Source organism: Nannobrachium achirus, assembly GCF_963921795.1.
Source record: "Nannobrachium achirus genome assembly, chromosome: 24".
Classification (NCBI taxonomy): domain Eukaryota; kingdom Metazoa; phylum Chordata; class Actinopteri; order Myctophiformes; family Myctophidae; genus Nannobrachium; species Nannobrachium achirus.
Window position 1 is genome coordinate 20,928,993 of NC_137831.1, and position 21,512 is coordinate 20,950,504.

The window sequence follows — 21,512 nt, forward strand, 5'->3', positions numbered from 1 at the left end:
TGATGTTTACATGTATAAAGACACTACTTACCTCTGTAAAAACAACCCCGAGAAACAAACAGAGAAAAAATAGCCAGAATGCAGGCAGCACTTGGATTTTTGAGAGGATAAAGTTGTCCTTTTGCGTTGAACTGAATGAATGTTAAATTGCCTAAACTTTGCTCCGACAAAGGGGGGAAAAGGGGGGAGATTTTTTTACTTGTTTTCTGATCTGATTTGTCCTTGAAGGGAATTGTTTCCTTTTAGACAAAAACAACGTCTTTATTCAATTTGTGGTATTCTTCACGGAGAACGTATTGTGAACGCGTGCAGAAATGATCCAAGACTCCACTTAAAGCATTGTTCCTCCATCGTACTGTAGTATAATCCTTTGTGTTAATATAACTCCTAACAATGTCACGCAAACATGTGAATAATTTTGTGGCAAAGGACGGCATTTCCATTTTGAACACCGTAAATTCCTTGGCAGACATTTAAAAAAAATGCACAGACGATTCCGGTCTCAAATCTTATTTTTGAGAACAAAGGTCTTTAAGAACCTTCATAACTTTAACATCAATCTGCTCAAAATCGACACGCCAGCGACGCTTTTTGAAACGGTGGAACGTGTCAGAATTATGCATATTGTCTGGTTTACGGCGCGCACCTCCTTTTATTCCTAATAATGTTTAACAAAAGACAGGCGATTGCCTGGCTCCCACAGAGATCACACCGTTTCTATTATCACCGCAAAGAACCTCATCCAAACGTCACGTGTCAAAACAGCTCTACAACTTTAAAGGAAGCGGGTGACAACCGCCACATCATTTTCAACTCCCCCCTCCCTCCCCCCACCTCCTTCCACAGCCCTCCCCGAAACGTTCACTTGGCAGCTCTTACAATGAAAAAACAACAGAGGAACCCGCCGGAGAACTTGAAATGGCCAATAGGTTTCTTGGCCCTAGAAGCTATTACTCCCTGAATACCCGGCGAATAATGAAACTGGACCAAGGCGGACAGTGGAGACGGAAAAACTGTGTTGTTGGAGTGCAGTCAGCCATCACAGATTTTCTATTTGAACCCATAACACTGCCCGCCATGTGACAAATGATAGGAGGGAGCCTGGCCCCAGCCACTTGTGGAAGATTATAGTCAGCTGAGCTGAAAACTAAAGACTCCGCTTGCCTCCGAGGATCCGACTGTTCGCAAGCACTATGAGATCGGCACGTTGTTCAAGAATAGCGATTCTCAACCTTTTTTTAATTTAAGAACCCTGAGTTTGACACGATTCATTATCTGGATTCCCAATCTACACTTTACTTACTTACGGTAGTTACTCTGAGACTGTACAAATGGAGTCCATTAGAGTTCATTTGGTTTCTTACAATCAATACTTTACCTGGGGGCCCCCTTGAATCCCCCTCAAGAACCCCCAGGGGTCCCTGGAGCCCACACTGACAACCACTGATAAAGTTTAACTCGCGAGAATGAATACGAGAATGCTCTCCCCAAAACACGCTCGCTCCACCTCGGAACGGTTGTCACCAGGTATTTCTAAAGGCAACTTCAGTAAATCTATGCCTAAACCTAACCTTATTCCTAAATGTAACCAAAGTAAAACTACTGTATGCCTAAACCTAACCTTATTCCTTAACCTCAGTAAAACTATGCCTAAACCTAACCTTATTCCTAAATTATTTCAAAATACTACTTTTGGTCAATAAAGCTTTAATTGATTCAAACGTGGGTAAGCAGCATTTAGTTTTCACAAGCCCTCATGTCTATTATTTTTTCTCTTTTGCACGTTATCTGTCTATACATTTTTACTTCTTTTGTTTGATGTATCATAATGTCATATTATATAATAGTATAATATCTTTCTTTCCTTTTCTTGGTGTTCTGTGCAAAGCACGTTGAATTGCCTTGTTGTTGAAATGTGCTCAGAGGTCATCGCCACGATGGCTTCTGGTGGACAATATTGTCCAAATATTTGTTCCGCCCTGGACATATAAAATGAGTGCATAATAATATTATCAGATACACGGCTAGCCCTGAATGACCATAACAGGTCTGCAACTCTGAGAGTGTTCAAATGGAACCAAATAATGGACCCTTATTTGGTTCCATTTGAACACTCTCAGAGTTAAGGGGTCTATGCAAATAAAACATATCGATGACCCCTGAATGTGCTGCACAAATAAAATGCCATTGCCTTGCCCTATTATGAGCAGACCTGGCGACAGTGGCGACGACAGGGAGACAGACTGGCCTCAGCTGCTGGCTCTCTTATCAGGCCGGAGTTGATGGGAGTGCAGGCGCCTCCAGGAGGTATCAGTAAACAACATGCTATAGGGTTCCCGCCGGCCTCCATACGATCATGGCACAAACTCATGCAAAATTCAGCACTCTGACACAGAGAGCCTGCATGAGCACAAAAACCAGACAGAAAGAAGGAAAGAAGGACAGAAAGAAGGAAAGAAAGAAAGATGCATACGCAGTACGACACACACACACACACACACACACACACACACATGAACACGTGCGTGTGCAATAGGGATGGGACGATATAAACATTTCATATCACGATTATTGTGAAAAAATAAATCGAGATTTACGATATTATCACGATAATCAAAATCCATTATCCTGCTCACAAGCTTGTAGATCGGCAATTTTTTGGCAAAGACATTTGATAGAGAGTGAAAAAAAGACTGTATCAAGTACGTATATTATAAGTACCTTTTACCAATTATAGAGGGTTTATGTGGTACCGGATATGCAGCTCGGCAAATAAAAGGTGAATTGATCCCAGTGCATGACGGAGGACGAAATCACAATATATTAAATCTCCACGATCCGATTATCGTGAGTGTTTTTTATCGCGATAAAAGATAATATCGCTCCTAGTGTGCAAACACACACGCGCGCATGCACACATCAGTACAATTTCTTGACAATGCTACACTAAGTGTAGCTCTAATCTGTCACGTCTCACATGCTCTCTGTCTGTCTCTCTCTCTCTCTCTCTCCTTCTCTCAATTCAGTTCAATTCAATTCTTGGGCTTTAATGGCATGAGAAGACAAACATTAACATTGTCATGGCAAAAGTGGAACAATACAATCAAAACAAAACAAAGTATGTACAACTGAAGGGAATAGAAATGATGTGTTCTTAGAGCTGTTACAAATCCAACGTACAAAACCATAAGAATGTCTCTCGCTCTCCTTCTCCTTCTCCTGCTCTCTCGCTCTCTCTCACTCACTCACTTTCCCTCCTCGAGTCCCTTAATGGCGCGAGCGCCCCCCTTAACTCCCACTGTAAATCTGCCCCCCCCCCACCCCACCCCCCCCCCCCCCAACGGCTTATGGCTCAAATTAATGGTCCTGCCATAAGTGTTTGAATTTTCATGAATTGTAATAATACTTACATCACAAGACACATGAAGTCATGTCTCCCCTCGCTCTCTCTCGCTGCACAGCGCAGCAGCAGAGATATGATACATTTGGGCGGGATGTGCAAAGTGCTCCCCTGGTAGACCAGTGATGTATTCTAATAGACTGCACTGCTCGGCCCCCGAGTGGAGATATTCATGTTTCACACTGGAAAGGCAGCGCTGCCCCAGCCTTCCCTCCATTTAAATGGGACATTAAGTGGCGAGGAAGATTAAAACACTGTTGGCTTTGCCGGAGAAGCGGGGACGTCGGTTTTACTTAAGTAAAAGTAGCAATACCACAATATATACTCTGTTTCAAGTAGGGATGGGACGATATGAAAATGTCATATCACGATTATTGTGACAAAAGAAATTGCGATTTACGATATTATCGCGATAATCAAAATCCATTATCCTGGGGTGGAGCATTTGCCAAAAAATAGCAGATCTACAAGCTCACAGCGTTGCGACGCGTTGTGAGCTTGTAGATCGGCTATTTGATAGAGAGTGAAAAAAAGATGTATCAAGTACGTATATTATAAGTATCTTTTACCAATAAAGGGTTTAAATGGTACTGGATATGCAGTTCGGAAAATAAAAGGTGAATTGATCCCAGTGCATGACAGGAGGACAATATCGCGATAAATTAAATCTTCACGATATGATTATCGTGAGTGTTTTTATCACGATAAACGATAATAACGCTTATTGTCCCATCCCTAGTTAAAAGTAAAGACACCTGCATTCAAACTGTTACTTAATTAGTAATATAATACAAAAGCATTGGCATCAAAATGTAGGCAAATTTGATACACCAAAATAAAAGGCACCGTCTTTCAAAAATAGCCCATCTACACGTTCAGTTCTGTTTAAAATAGGGCATAAGTGGTTAATGTGTGTTTTGTCAAACAAACAGGAGAAGGGCGCACACCAGTGTCGATGAGATGCTGCTGAACTTGTAAAGTAAGTATAAAAGTATAAAGAAAAGGCTGCGGCTGCACACTCATAGCCACGATGCATGCAGGATTAGGTTACCAACGTTTCCACCTGTTAAAGTCCTCTTCAGTGAATACATGTGTGTATTTTGTAACAACGTGTAACTAAAGCTTGTCACAAAAGCTGTTAAATAATTGTAGTGGTCGTAAATATTAAATATTTGCCTATGGACATACTCAGGTAAAGTAAAAGTACATCAGAATTTCCACCACTTTTCAACCTATGTTCATATAATTGGTCCTCACTCAAAAATAGCTTTTTTCTTTTTTTTTTTTCTTTTCTCAGAGGAGGGCTGTGGGCAGGTCAGAAACCCATAGTCTTGTGACATCATCGATTGTCAATCCAGCTTATAGAAACTGCAGGCTTTCTATTCCTGAAAAGTTGCAATTTTAAAGTGGAAGCCATTGTTCTCGCGATAATAAAAATCTAAATATTTTTTTCAAAAATATTGATTACATTTTTTTTTGGGAAAATGATGATGTCACAAGACTATGGATTCTGAACTTCCCACAGCTCTCCTAGGAGACTTGGACTGAGTAGAAAAAAATTGTGATATTTTATCATGAACATTAGTGAGGACCTATTATATGAAGACAGGTTGAAAAGTGGTGAACTACTCCTTTAAGCACGCACACGTACTTGAGTAAATGAACTTAGTTACTTTCCGCGGTGCATTCACTCTTGTGATAGTGACCCCCCCCCCCCTCCCCCCTCTCCCTCAGACAGCGCTCTGGTGCCTCATTACCGTGGTTCTTTGGTTAACCGCTTAACCACAGCAGCCCTGCTACAGCATCCGTATTTTGGGGCAAACATTCTGCTAGAAAAAAAAAAAAAGTAGACCTACTGTACAAGCTCACACGGCAGAGCGACACTAAGAGCTGTGAGCTCTTAGATCATACATGGGCAACTGGCGGCCCGGGGGCCACATGCGGCCCCCACCTTTACTTAATGCAGCCCGCAGGTTAATGCCGGAATACTGATATAATTGATTTCAGCCGTTACAATTCCAAACATGACCTGCTTTAATTCCATCAGTCTATATTAGTAGCTTAATGACTACAGTAGTATAGTAGTTTTAAAATGTATTTTATGTCCAATGTATTTGTATTTAGGTTCATAAAGTTAACATGAGTATATAACTAAATTTGTTTGAAATTAAATCAAAATGTTACATTTCAGGATTCCAATTAAAAAATAACAAAATATTATTCAGGATTCCAATTCAAAAGAAGCAAAAATTGCCGATCTACAAGCTTGTAGATCTGGTATTTTTGCTTCTTTTGTATGAGATACTAGAATGACAAAGTAGGACTTGACAATATGCAATGTGGCCCTCTGGAGTGAAGGTGGAAATATAGTGGCCCTCGCCATCATCAAAGTTGCCCACCCCTGTCTTAGATAGATAGGCTGTTTTCTGATGAATGAATGAATGAATGAATGAATGAATGAATGAATGGCTGCTGATATTTAACGTATAGGGAAAAGAGTAGGGGCTTGGTAAAACATACAACAATAGAATTCGCACAAAACATGTATCCCATGAAATATAAATGAATATAGCATATACAAAAAAGAAAAACACGCATCATAGAAAACACAGGTCGCACAAGAAAAAAGATGTCGTGCCAAAACAGCGAAAATAAAGCTGCTATTTTTTGCCATTTTTTGAATATTTCTGAAAGATTTAGAGAAACTTTGATCACATGCCCAGTTTGTCCACAGGGACAGCAGGTTGAGGGTGGCTAAAACAGTGCCTAGAGTGTTGAGGTTTAATGGTGGGTTTTAATCCACTATAGAGATTGAATATATAGTATTTTCTTGGTGAATTGGAAGGCATTGGAATGCGCAGGAATGATCTCTGTGTTGATCTAAGCAATCGCTTCGATGAGTGCGCGCATGAGTCGATGCGTGGGTGTGTTGAGAATGGGAATGAGAACAGGCAAATTAAGAAATACTTGCACGTGTGTGTGTGTGTGTGTGCATGCGTGTTGTGTGTGTGTGAGCGAGAGAGTGCGTGCCACATCAATCGTATGATGAGTGTGACAATTTACCCATCTCCTGGTGACCGCGTTAAAAGTCGGCCAGCCATAAATCGCTGTTGTCGGGTGGAAACCCTGTTTGTCCAAAACCGTTTGTTTAGTATATAATTTTAAAAACGGTTTAAAATAGTGAAAATATGCCGATCCACAAGCACGCAACGCCTCGCACCGTGAGGCATTGCGTGCTTGTAGATCTGCTATTTTCACCAGTCTTGTGCGACAGTCCTGTATGATGAAGCCGGGCTTTACTTTACGAAAAAACATACAAATTTGAAACTTGGAGATACAAGGTTTCTGCCCGACAGTGACGAAATACTGGATGTACACTGTCAGGACGACAAGCTACTCTATTCCTAAGCACAATACCTGCCTGCCTGACAGACAGACGGACAGAAAGATAGATGCACCGTCCTACAGGTAGCCAGATGGACAGGCAGGGGGAAAAAAGACAGACAGACAAGCTGACAGATGTGAAGTCAAACGAGACATACCTCTGTCCGAAATCACTCCCTACTCAATAGTGATTACGTTTTGTGCCGTCCAAAAGATAGTGAAAATGATTATACCCTATAGGCCTGGTGTGTGATGGCCTCATCTTGTCCAACAATGCATGGTGAAAAGTAGGGCACAACCGATGGTCAGTGGTCACTGGTCACTATCTCAAGCCCTAAAAAAAACATCATGTATTGCTCTGAAAGAAAAAGATCACACCAAGTGTAAAGAGAGCGGTTCTATTTATGAGTATAATTTCACTAGTAAGACGCCTCAGGGCCTTGCCCTAAAGGGCAAGGTCGGGCCATGTCTTGGCCATCTGGCCAGTGATGTATATCGGACCAGTAACCCATTTATAGAGACCCTTGGTACCCATATAGGTCATCCATGGAGATATGCTGTGAGACCCCAAACATGCTTATACTGATCCATGGAGATATGCTGTGAGACCCCAAACATGTCAAAACTCAATTATTCGTTATGTGAAAATCCTATGATACATACAATCCCTTTTATGCCCATACATGGAGATCCCAACCCGCGAAGCTTGGTCAATGTGGGATGGGGCGGGACATACAGTATATAGACACGGGACCTACGTACATGCAGACAAAGCCAGATGTACGAGCGGTATCATCAGTATACTGTATGCCCATATATGGCATATCGGATGCATTGCAGGTTTGGGACAACCGGATCTCGATATATGTCTGTGTATGCCTGGGCATATTGGTCAGATCGGTGGTTTTGGACAAGCGCCTATCCGACCGACCGGACACTAAGCACCGCACTCCAAACTCTGCGCGTGCCGAGTTTATAAAGTTGATCGTTCAGCTGGTTCTCGAGATAATATGAATAAAATGGAGGTCAGTACATACAATAGTACTTATCCATTTTATGCCCATATAAGGAGATCCCTGATGTCATAAATATATGCCCAAAAATACATTAGCGGTTCTGGAAAACCGGATCTCCATATAATTATGCCTATTTATGGGCATCGGATTGGCCAACTTCAAGCTGCGCTACTGCACTCCATCGGGTTTTAAAGAGGCGGTGCCTTAGTGTATGATGAAGCAGGGCTTTACTTTATGAAAAAACTTACACATTTGAAACTTGGAGATACAAGGTTTCTGCCCGACAGTGACAAAATACTGGATGTCACTGTCAGGATTGGGAAACCTGGAAAACCGGATCTCCATATGATTATGCCTATTTATGGGTATCGGATTGGCGGTTCTGGACAACCGACCAACTTCAAGCCAAGCTACTGCACTCCATCGGGTTTTAAAGAGGCGGTGCCTTAGTTTTGTACTTTTTCTGTTTTTCATGTGTCTATGAGGTTCTCTTTTATTTGGGGTTTCTTCCTGTAGGCTGACACCTTGTGGGTCAAAAGTGCCGATCCAAAAACGATTAAATCATACATCATATAATCATCCTCTCCCCTTTTACCATTCACCCAACACTGTGGGTGTGGTTAACTTCAGCATACTTAATGAACTGGTGGGTGTGGCCACCTAAAAAACGAATTTTAACACTTTCAGCATACAAGTGTGGGAAGCCTTAACAGACTGCCGAGCAAATGATCACCGGCTGCCCTCTATACAGCCGGAGACAAGGGCATGGCTGATGGCACTGAGTTGGCCATCTGATGATATACAAAAGAAGCAGACGATATACGTGAAGGACGGATACACACGCACAGACATGCGTAATTTATGGAAGGATGTACACATTTCCATCAGCAATCTGGGGACGGCTGTTAAGGCTTTCACGTCATCCAGGTTTAAGTGAGTACAGGTTGTTATGGTTACCACTGTTGCATGAATACTCCGAGACTAGCTAGTAACTACGCCATGGACTCCATATTTTGGTATATATGACTGACTCATGGTGACCTCATCATGATGACAAACACTGCCAGATAAGCTGGGCCTTCTCAGATAAACTCCCAGTCCCTACATGCACCTGCAACGTAGACCCTATTAACGTAATTGGAATTCAACAAGATGGACCCCTCTTCAAGTAACCACTTCTAGTAACATCTCTGGATCCCAAGAGCAGACAGACATCAAGTTCTGATCAATCAACATCTTTCCCTCTTTTGCATTTCGCAGGCTCTCCAACATGCAGCGGGCAGCCAGAGCTTTTGGTTCCTCTTGCCCCCCGGCTGACAATAGTATTAACCGCACTGGGCGCCAAAAGGGACAAATCTTTCAATCTTACATTACCTCTGAGAAGGTTTCCCATGGGCTAAAGAGTGGACAACTAATTCAAGGACAATTAAGAATCAACCCCAGGAGGTACCAGGAGGCTTTCATCCCCTCTCCGGACGGCACACGCGATATATTCCTGGACGGTATGAAGGCTCGAAACAGAGCACTCAATGGGGACATGGTGGTGGTGCAGGTGCTTCCACAGGAGCAGTGGAAGGTCGTGAGGTCAGAAGCCGTTTGCGAAGGTACCCAGTTTGAGACCCCTGCCGACCCTGCAACACCACGACCCAATAGGGAAATACGTCAAAGGACTGCTAACGTGGTGCACATTGTTGAGCAGAAACACTCCAGGGCCGCCACAGGTTTCCTTAAATTAATCCACAACAACAAGCACTTCGCCATGTTCCACCCTGCGGACCACCGGGTGCCACGGATCAACGTTCCCCTTTATGACTGCCCTGCCGACTTCACCGCCTGCCCGGGCAACTACGCCACCACCTTGTTCCTCTGTCGCATCACAAACTGGCCATCTGACAGATCCTTTCCCGAAGGCCGTGTTGCAAATGCTTTGGGGCAGGCCAGAGAGATCAAACCAGAGACGGAGGGCATCCTGGCAGAGTACGACGTTGATTCTTCAGAGTTCCCAGAAGACGTGCTGGACTGCCTCCCCCAGAATCTACCATGGACCATCCCATCTGAGGAGATGTGCAAGAGAAAAGATCTGAGGAACGAGTGCATATTCACCATTGACCCCGCTACATCCACAGACCTGGACGATGCCTTGTCTTGTAAACCACTTCCAGATGGTAATTTCGAGGTTGGAGTCCACATTGCTGACGTGAGTTATTTTATGGAAGAGGGCAACGCTCTGGACGCCATGGCCAGCCAGAGAGCCACCAGTGTATACATGGTACACAAGATGATCCCCATGTTACCCAGGCTGCTGTGTGAGGAGCTGTGCAGTCTGAACCCTCTCACCGACAGACTCACCTTCTCGGTCATCTGGACCCTGTCACCACAGGGGAAGATACTGAGCAAGTGGTTCGGCCGCGCGGTGATCCGCTCCTGCATGAAACTGAGCTACGACCACACACAGAGCATGATCGATGCCCCGGACAAACTGTTCTCCCCCGAGGAGCTGCCACCCGCGGCCCCTGAGCACCCCATCGATGAGGTACAACGTGCCGTGCTCAATCTAAACGCCATCGCCAAGAACCTCCGAGCTCAGCGCTTCCAAGAAGGAGCTCTCCGACTGGACCGGCTGAAGCTCTCGTTCACCTTGGATGAAGGCAACATGACGCCACAGAGCTGCTCTGTTTACCAGTACAAAGACAGCAACGAGCTGGTGGAGGAGTTCATGTTGCTGGCCAATATAGCCACAGCCCACCAGATATACCGCTCCTTCCCAAAGCTGGCCCTGCTCAGACGCCACCCTCCACCCCAGGACAAGATGGTGGCAGAGTTGCAAGAGTTCTGTAACCACATGGGCATCGACATTGACTTCTCCTCTGCCGGAGCGCTGCATAGTAGCCTCCTTGCCATCCTCGGCGACGACAAATATTCCAGCGGCAGAAAAGAGGTCCTCACCAACATGTGTTCCAAAATCATGCAGATGGCAGAGTACTTCTGCGCTGGTGTTCAGCAGGATGAGACTCGTTTCAACCACTACGCCCTCAATGTTCCGTTCTACACTCACTTCACCTCGCCCATCCGACGGTACGCTGATGTCATTGTACACCGGCTGCTGGCCGCCTCCCTGGGCTGTGGCCCTCCTGTAAAGCTGACTGGAGAGGAGATACATAAGCAGGCGTCCCACTGCAACGACAAGAGGGCAGCCTCTAAGAGAGCCTATGAGCTGAGCACAGAGCTCTTCTTTGGTGTGTTCGTCAAGGAGTGTGGTCCCCTGGACTCGGAGGCCATGGTGATGGGAGTGCTGGACCATTCCTTTGACATAATTGTTCTCCGCTACGGTGTGCAGAAGCGCATCTACCTACCTAATTCTGTGCCGGGCCTGAAGGATTTCCAGCATCACAAGGTGGGGAGGAAATCGGAGCTGACGCTGGTCTGGAAACCATGGGGCCGGAAGAAACCCTCGGTTTGTCAGGTCATTTCACTCTTCACCATAGTGGAGGTGCAGCTCAGTGTGGACGCTGCTACCATGAGATTCTGCACCGTGCTTAAAAGGCCAAATGAGGATGCATCATAGAACAACAACGTTCAGATGCTGCCATGAATACAATCATTTCAAACCATAGTAACAAAAATCGCACCGGTGCTAAGTGAGCGGTGCTTGCTTCGCATGGTATCAAACATGACACACGTGCATAACTCCTTCAATGGGCTGGTCTGTCCGTGACGTTAGTTATCTCCATACATGGAGTTCCGTGCTCATACGGACATAGGGACCTACACACAAAGCCAGACGTAGGAACGGTTTGCACCGCTACAAAAAGCCAATACAAGACAATAAATACGTCTTTAAATATGAGAAGTGAGAGAGAAACAGAGAGAAGAAAAAGAGAGAACAATTCTGTAAAATGTGCAAGTATGGTTGCCCCTTTTGCATTTTCCCATTCAAGTCAATGGGAAAAATGTATTCACTAATAAATTATCTCAATAACAACGTATCTCGTAAAAATGCAAGAACGCGATTCCCGAAGAAGCCGGTCAATCTGACATATGACTCGAGTGTGTGCCACCAAAACTGTGGGAGAAGTAGTCCAGCAAACATTCAGGGTTACTAAAGCACTATAGTGTGTTGCATATGGCAGCCACACAAAAGAGAGAGATTTGTGTGAGAGAGTGACAGAACTGTCAATATGGCAGTGGACAGATTCAATTGTACACTATATATGGGCTCTTTTATTTGTCTTAAGTACCAGCTCTTATGCCTTAACGTAAAAGCCTGTCCATATTGTCCCCTACCACCAAACCTTTCCTTTGGAAAGGTCCGGTTCAACTACAAAATGACATCACTCACATCTTCAGGAAAGCATTATCCCGAATTAGAGCTCGGAAAGCTGTACGTCGGAACTCTCAGACGAAAGGTTCGGTGGTCGGAGACAGTATGGACAGGCCTTTAAGTTAAGGCATAAGAGCTGGTAATTAAGACAATCAAAATACAGAGTTCATCATCATCACCTTTATTTATACTCGGAAGTACAATTGAGGGCAAGCCCTCATTTTAAATGTAGTTTAGGTTAATACAAATCACAATATTAAAACATTATAATTGAAACAAAGTAAATTACGAACAACTTGGGTGCCAAACTCGTTCAGTAACGAGTTAAGGCCACTAGGGGTCACCCTGCCAAAAGGAGTTGTCTCGTTCCTGAACGAGGCAACAAGGGGTTAATTGGTACAGCTCTGCGTGCATGCTGCATGCCCTGTGAATGACCCTAGTCCATACGTCACCCCGTAGCTCAGAGAGAGAGAGAGAGAGAGAGAGAGAGAGAGAGAAAATGGCTCGACAAGGCTGCATTGATTTCCATTCTAGGCTCAAACATAAAAAGGGCTTTATCTATGAATGAGGTGAAAAGAACGCCAGGGAAGCAGAGATCTGATTGTTTTCACGGCGACACTTTACCGCGATGGTCGGCCGCGGTTTGGATTTTAGTTTCGCGAGCGTTTGTAAACAAATGGATTTTCTTCCTCAATCGTCAGCGGACACAGCTAGAAATGTTAGAAACCTTAGCATCCCATGTGTTAAGAACAGCAACTAATAAATCAAGTGAAACGCGTGCAATCATGATTAAAAGTGTTAAGGATCAATCCTTTGAACATGCCAAGAGATGGCAGGGCATTTTTGAAGAAAGTTCCAGGATGTTGGGCCACTGAGTTCAAGAAGATGGTTGCATTTGAAAGTTCTTTTCAGCAAACTGCTGGGCACGAGATGCTCATCTGGAGACATGATGGCTAGACTTCAGAGGCCAGAGCCTCAACACATGAGGAGATGGATCTGCAGCCAGCAGGTTCCATCCATACCAGGTGACAACATCACATCACACTCCATCACAACACCAAGCGCTTCAAAGCAACCAGAAATTGTAAGACAGACATCTTACACCTTCTGGTGGTTCATTCTGGAGGCTGAGGAGAAGAAAATGGGATTACTGGCTCTCTGCAAAATTTGGTCCCAAACCCACCCCTCGCGGGTGGGCGCTGAATGCCAATCTTGCCCGGCGCGCTAAATAGGGCCGGAGCGGCTCTGGTTGTGTGTGTAGCCCCAAACTACCGGTCCACCCACTGTCCGGCTGGTCGGTTATGAGACCACGACCACAGCTACAGATGGCATAGCATGTGGGGGGGCGCAACCATGACAACAGAGCCCATATCCCATGATTAAAAAAAAAGAAAATCAACAGCTTAAATTTAGGGAAAGTGAATATGCCATCTTCATATGCCAATGGTCAATGCCTGTGTGCAAGTTCAGATTCATTGGTCAACCCACTGAAAAACGAATGCGTTGCAGACAGACAGAATGACTAATTTTATATATTCAATCAATCAAAAACAGACAGACGGATAGATTTGTATATATAGATTCCTTCATAATGCCTTCATACAGTATGTTTGACACTTATTTCAACAGGCTTTTAAGGCTTTCGTGCAGGGGTGTCACAAGGGGGGGGGGGGGGGAGTGGGACTGAGTTACTAGGGCCCAAGGTGGTAGGGGCCTTAATTATTTCATACTTTAGCTATTGTTTATGTCATTGGTGCTCAGACTTTTTCATGCGAAGGACCCCCAAAATGATATGTATTTGGCCACAGACCCCCATCTCAAAATATTTAGTTCCAGAACCCCCCCCCCCCCCCCCAGCAGCAAAATCTGAGTTACACATGTTTAAAAATACATATATTCAAAGATTTGTAGCAGACCTACAAGCTTGCAGAAGCTTGTATATCTGCTATTTTTTAAGGTTTTTTCAAAAAACAAATTTGAAATATTCAACATTTTCATGATTTTTCAAAAATAACAGATCTACAAGCTCACAGCGCGGCACTCGGTGCCGCGCTGTTTCGTGACATCATTCAGTAGTGTATGTAGCTCTGCTTGGTCGACAGTTGAGAGGACAGACATGAATAAATAAAAACAGACAGACAGACAGACAGACAGAAACCCTATTCTAGGCCACTACAATAGGTTTCTCAACGTAAAGTATGTGGGCAGCCAGAAGTCCCTAGGCCCTAGGGACTTCTGGCTGCCCACATACTTTACGTTGAGAAACCCCTAGGGCCTAGGGAGTTCCAAGAGGTCCCCAGCTCAGAGATTGATAGTTAGAAACTAACTGGACCCTTATGGGCCTGTAACTCAGAGAGTGTAGAAAGGATTAAGCCAACTGGATCTGTAAATTAATTAACAATTTTTTAATAGATTTGGGGGTCCCCGACTTGAAAATATGTTGTGCCAGGGACCCCCATACCTGATTTGTGTTGTTAAAATGGTTCAAAAAATATTCCAAATTTGATTTTTGGAAGATCTTAAAAAGTCGGTAGAGCTCTCGCCTTTGGACCACAAGGTCATAGGTTCGATCCCGAGCACCGACTCAGCGTATGAGTAGCACGGCTTGAGTGTGGCAAGTTGTACGGTAACTATAAGTACTGGTATACCAGTAGGCTACTTAGTTAGCGTACAACTCCAAGCATCAGCTACGTAGCTGATGGTAGGAGTGGCGCTCCACCTCAGCAATCCATCTCTCAGGGTAAATGTAGAGCTTGGTAACAGGGATTGACACCTGTGTCCTTGGCTGATACAGACAAGCCTCTCCGACCTATTTACTGTACTTACTTTGAGAACCAGTGGCCTATCAAACTGGAGGTCCTTGAAATGCAGCGATGTAACAAGTACTTGTTGTATACCAGGGTTTGGGTACCATTATGTAGTTTCTGGAATAGCTCCTAAATTAGACTTCTTGATTAGACTGAATTTCTATAAGGTCCAGGAAGGACTTGGGAGGAAAGATGAAGACAGCAGTGTTGTTGTTCCATAGCGTTGTTCCTTTATTGACAGAGTAGATCGATTCCATGAGTCAATGCATTCCTGCTGAAGCCGGAGCTACCAGCTTTTCCGACAGTCCTCCGCCGTTCGCGGGCCTCTCTCCTCTACTCACTAAGATACATTTTGCAGTCCCATTTTATACATCTTACACAAGCATTGGGGGAAAAGCAGAGGAGGGGTCAAACCCCTAGGTCATCTAATCAGCTGTCTCCAATCTAACGAAATGGGACCCTGTTTACAATAGGTTTGGGCTGTAAATACCCTGCGGTTATCCCTGCCTGTAGAAACCTTCTCCGAAATAGATTACCCTACCATGTGTCTCATGTCAAGATCTCATGTCAGACCTAAACCTAACTCACTCTTAATGTAATGTCTACTTTAATGTGCAATGCATATACTGTATATCTCACTTATAAAAATCTAAGCCCTTAAAACATGTGTTTGCATCTGACAATGTAAAGAGTGTAAACCTTAATTAGTACTTTGCTAAAACGATCTACAGTATGTAAAAGAGGACAGGGTTGAGACCCCAAAGCCTCCATCTAGATGAGAATCCCGACACCTAAGCAAGCCTCAAAGGGTTTAAAATAGAATGAGCCCTTTGTCATCCCTGCTTGCCACTACAGGTGGTCAGTCAATCAAGAGACCAGATCTAAATGCAGAGTAACACAAACAAACCTAATCAGATCTCGTCTTGCCTTGGTAGAGGTTTGGAGGCTGCCTAAACAGCCATTTGCTCAAATCCCACACTTCATTACAATAGTTGATATTATGCTGAATTATTATGCGTTATTGTCTGATCAGATATACTTCACATCCCCTCTTCGAAATATAAACAATATATTTCGACACCCAACTGATCAGACATACATGGTAACTACAGGTCTACATACATATTACAGCTTAAAGTTACAGTTCACTGTCGCTATGGTCAGTAAAAACTATGGGACAATTAGACTATCATGATTACTTAACTAAACAACCCCAAAAATATTGAATAAAACAAGATCGTCATCATCATCTTAATAAAAACACCTAACAGGATGGTCAAATTGTATAGCAGTTGGCTGTCCCCTCTGGGCAGTGAAACAACTACAACACAATTTAGAACGTCAAAATATTTGAATAAACCTAAATAAACAAACTTGCTGATACAATCAACCATATTGACCTAATGTATTGGAGCTAATAGTCCATGACTGTACAGGAACATCATAATCCAATGTAGTTTGAATCGCCGCCTCTAGTAGGATGCCGTTGAATAATACCTGCATGAATGCAAAATAAGCCAGACATGGTAAAATTCATACACACCGAACTAGAAACAAGTATTCCTATCCACCTTTTTTAGGGCATGGCCAAAATGTTATTTGCCATGATTGTAGGGGAATTACGGAATTGTATCTGTAAAATCATAGACACACACTTCATAAGTTTCTTTTCCTGAGACTAAACGCAAAATGAATGTCTTTTCTTAAACTTAAAAAGGGAAAAACGCGAAAAATGATCTTCTTCTTTGTCTTCATGTACACAATGCACACAAAAAATATATGCGCTTTACTTTGGCCATACTGACTGAGCAAAAGGTAGAAAGAAAGAGTTAGAGAATAGATAGAGCATAGGGATAGAGTGTGAAGGACACACGTGCCACAGAATAGCACTGAAAGGGGGCTTTAGATGGCATGGTTGTGTCAAAAGTGACACTGGGGCGGGGCAAGGAACTGTCATCCTTCTTGGAAAGGGCAATGACACATCTTCTGACAGCGGCATAGAGTGCTCCTCTCATCTTCATCTCAGGCGGTTGCCTCCACTGTAGGTGTCTGGGCAATTAAACTGTCAGCACTTGTTCCAGGGGATAATAGTCATCCTCTCCATAATCAACTTCCCTCCAGTTGTTTGAATTTTGTCTGTAGAATAGACCCATCTGACGGCTCGTTGGCTCCATCTCCTTCTGTTGGGCAGCTAATCTCCAAGGTGGACACTGTTCCTCTTTCCGATTGCACTGTCTCCAGAAGTGCGTTCTCTTGTGACAAATATAACAGGGTGCTTTCAATTTCCCTCGTCGTCTCTGCTGCTGGGGGAATGGACTTGCAGCTACACAATCTCTTGTGAAATGGGTCATCGCTCCACAGGTGTAGCAACCTGCATAATACGATGGGATCTGTTGTAGCCTCTGGAACTGGTTTGTTCGATAGGCATCATCCGGAACTGTTGCATACTGTGGCACAAATGGGGGAATAGGCACCGATTGTGGCACCTTTTGCTCTGTGTGCGGGTAGCTGACAGACTCAGCGCATGGCAATGGCTGACTTGCTTCTTGTTTTCGTTTCTCCATAATTTCTGCCAGTTGGGCTTCTTGCAACTTCCTTTTTATAGTCATAGCCTGCAACTTCTCGTTGGCATCTCTCTTACGGACTAAATTCACCGCGTGTGCCACTTGTTTCGTGTAGGACTTAATGTTCATTGCAGAAAGTTCCGGTACAAGCTCAAGCTCAGATGTCATCGCTTCTGGTAGTCCCTGCATGATTTTTGATCTAACCAGGGCTTCATCAATGTCACTCCGGGTAGCATTTCTTCCTGTTAAATCTGCCCACTGCTCGTACACTCTGGAAATGTAGTTATTTGGGTCTTCCTCCTCTCGTAGTGGGTCAATAACTACAGAATCCAAGGTCCTATTCCACGGATAGTGGACACTAAACGCACGCCCCAGCACACCCCTGTGCTCGGCGAAAGGGACTGCGTCGTACTCTCCATTTTCAATAAATTGAGTAAGTCCTGCTTCGGTCAAGATGTCAGTCAACACCTGTTCTCCAGTGGGTCCAGTAGCACGTGTAACTAGCCTCTTAAAATCACCCATCGCTAATGGAATATCTGAGACAAGCTTCTCCAACTTGTTAAGCCATCCGCAAGCTCCGTCTTCAAGATTTGGCAAATGACGCTCAAGGTGTAGAACCTCCATGCTTGACAACGGCTTATAGTCCAGAATCTGGTCTCTGAGGAACACTGGTGCTTGTTTCACAGCGTATTGAGACCTCCTTTCATCCTCCTGTCTCGGTTCAGGACTCCTGCTCTGTGGTGCGCTTGCTCTTCTGATGACACGCTTAGTAGTTTGACAGTGGTCGTCATCTGTTCTTCTGCGCTTCCTCGTCTCCTGAGGGTTCATTAGGTTTTGACTCTCCTCAGCCATACTTCTTCGGTAAACACCTGATTTCTTAATCTTCCACAAAATGTCATCAAAAGTCATTGTTAGCTCAGCTTCTGCCGCTGAAAGCTGACTCAATTGCTTAGTCAAGCGGGCACAAGCTTTCTGGTGTCTCTTCAACTTTTTGCCAATGGCGATCAAAGTCTCAAAAAGGTTTCTCTTCTCCTCATCATCGCTGTCACTGTCACTGTCCACTCTAGACTCCGTAGAATCTTCCTCTGCTGGGCTGGTGTCGTCCGGCAGACAGGAACGTTCTGTGCACTTCCTGCCAACATGGCGGGCACGCCAATGTCCTTTGTCGTCACGGCGGTGAGCGCTCTCCTCACTGTGGCGTCTGCTGTCATCACTGTGTCGGCTGTCCTTGCTGCGGCGGTCAGCAGCTCCTCTCGCTGTAGTCATCATCACCTTTCTCTTGTGCAGGCTGCGGCCTGTTCTGCTTTGCTCAGGTAGATCTGCTGGTGTCATCGCTGACTCCTTCTCTCCATGACTCGTCCTGGTGCTCAGTCCAAAAGGTACTGCTGCAGCTGCTGTGGTCGTAGCTTGCTGCTTCTCCTCTCCTAATGGAGGCTCTCCTTGTGCTGCCAGTGTCAATGTCTCTATACAGGGAGGTAACCTGCTCTCTGCCCTCTGTGGCTGTGATAAGCATGCCAGGGGCTCCGGTTGAAAAAAATAAGGATGCGTAGGTGGAAAAAGTGGTGGCTCTTCACATGCTGACGGATGTGATGTCACATGTTGTTGAGCTGGTTCGCATACTGTAGCAAAGCTAATCAGCCGCTTTGCCTCTCTAAAAAACAGATCTAAAACGGCAAGTTCCAGCTGTCTTTTCTTCTTTCTTTTCTCTGTTTTTTGTTCTGCTCTAAATGTACGGACTAATACATCCATCGTCTTAATAAGTTTCATATCAAAACTCCCTTGCTCTGGCCATGCAGGTTCTATGTCACTCCACCTTATTGACCACTTTCTTGTGACATCAAATATGCCTAATGGACTGGATTCTTGTATGACCTCTGCCGGCGTCATAACTTTCTCAGAATCCATCTTAAAAACTAAATGATTAAAAATAAACAAAGACAAAAAAAGTGATGGTGTCTTGTTTACAAAAGTAATAATAGTAGAGAAAGTGAAAGATAAAGAGAGAGAGAGTCACACATTCATTCAGATCTCACTCACACCAAAGATGTCACAGACACAGGTCGGGGGTCAGCAGTCACAGTATGTCCCCTGCAGGCACACACACACACACACACACACACACACACACACACACACACACTCATTTGCATTGGGGGCCAATGTCTTCAACCACACACACACACACACACATTTACATACAAGCCCAGTGTAACAGGCTGTCTCTTACTGCTCAACTCCTCCCAAGACTTTCACACAGAGAGGAAGAAAAATGAAGGAATAGAGTTTGCAGAACAGCCTAGTCTCAAAGATAAAAAGACCCTAACATTACTCACTCCTTCCCACTCAACTCACTCACTCACTCTCACCCATACACTCTCACCCATACACAAACATTGACCATTTGTTCCCAATGTAATTACTCCTACTTTTAAACTGAAAGTTAACCCATTAAATTTGAAATCCCAATAAAATTATCAAGATAGATATCCTAGTCTACTGTCTGTTACTTTTAGTTACCCACTGAATAATTACTTCGTTAACGTTTAACTTTTGTCTTAAAAATGTTTATCCCACATTAAAACCCCATTACATGAACTTGCATGTTACTTCCTTTACAACCCCAATAAATGAATGATATTGCTTTTAGTACATAAATGATATATACCCTCCCCTCTTCGAAAACATAAAGCAATATGTCTTCGACAACTTAAATCAATAAAAATACAAGTCACCCCCAAAATGTAGCCTAAAGCCAAGCTCAAAGAAAAAGCTGACCTGCAGAAACCCCGACTATATACTGTACGCAGCCATGTTCGCTGTGGCCCTTTGTTCCTTCTCACACACACATTCCTACAAAGAGAATACCCCTCTTCATCCTCTTCATACTAGACATAAAGAATAAACCCCCATCATACATACCAAGCCCAATAACAGACAACCGACACACACACAAGAAAAAGAAGGGAAAAGGATCGTCCAATGAAAAAGTTTCAAATTATTCTAGCCGAAACGGAACTGCTGAAAATAGGTAAATTCACAGAAAAGACAACCAAATTGCCTCACTGATAAATTAGGAGTTAGCAGCCCTCAGTCTTGCTTAACAAAATCTGAAACTCAAACATTGAACAAAGAGAATGAATGAAAAAAGAGAATAAAGGAGAAAAAAATCGAAAATACCCCCCAAAAATACGACTAAGCCCTACGCAAACAACCGGCTAACACAGGAGTGACTAGACAAAACGTAGGTCTAATACACAAGTAACTAGAAAAGTTATCACCAGAGTGACTAATATAACATCTCGACATAAAAATGACCGAGGCCTCTCTAACACTGACTGTCCTCAGCTCATGCCAACATACTCACAGCCAAAAAAAAAGTCCAAAAGGAACAAAACAACCGAACGCCATCACTCCATCAAAGTCCTCCTCGCGTTCTCCTGAAGTTCTCTGTGTGGAGACCGAAAAATCTCCATCAACATCGGGTTTCCAGGCACCATTCTGTTGTATACCAGGGTTTGGGTACCATTATGTAGTTTCTGGAATAGCTCCTAAATTAGACTTCTTGATTAGACTGAATTTCTATAAGGTCCAGGAAGGACTTGGGAGGAAAGATGAAGACAGCAGTGTTGTTGTTCCATAGCGTTGTTCCTTTATTGACAGAGTAGATCGATTCCATGAGTCAATGCATTCCTGCTGAAGCCGGAGCTACCAGCTTTTCCGACAGTCCTCCGCCGTTCGCGGGCCTCTCTCCTCTACTCACTAAGATACATTTTGCAGTCCCATTTTATACATCTTACACAAGCATTGGGGGAAAAGCAGAGGAGGGGTCAAACCCCTAGGTCATCTAATCAGCTGTCTCCAATCTAACGAAATGGGACCCTGTTTACAATAGGTTTGGGCTGTAAATACCCTGCGGTTATCCCTGCCTGTAGAAACCTTCTCCGAAATAGATTACCCTACCATGTGTCTCATGTCAAGATCTCATGTCAGACCTAAACCTAACTCACTCTTAATGTAATG

General features: G+C 44.0%; 1 protein-coding gene across 1 annotated transcript; it reads left to right on the forward strand.

Moving 5' to 3' along the window:
• Window positions 1–9,070: 9,070 nt before the first annotated feature.
• Window positions 9,071–11,365, forward strand: LOC308280139 (DIS3-like exonuclease 2; the record flags this gene model as incomplete). Its single annotated transcript, XM_080720401.1, has 1 exon — window positions 9,071–11,365. One exon carries the CDS (start codon window positions 9,071–9,073, stop codon window positions 11,363–11,365), a length of 2,295 nt encoding a protein of 764 aa, XP_080576527.1.
• Window positions 11,366–21,512: the final 10,147 nt, after the last annotated feature.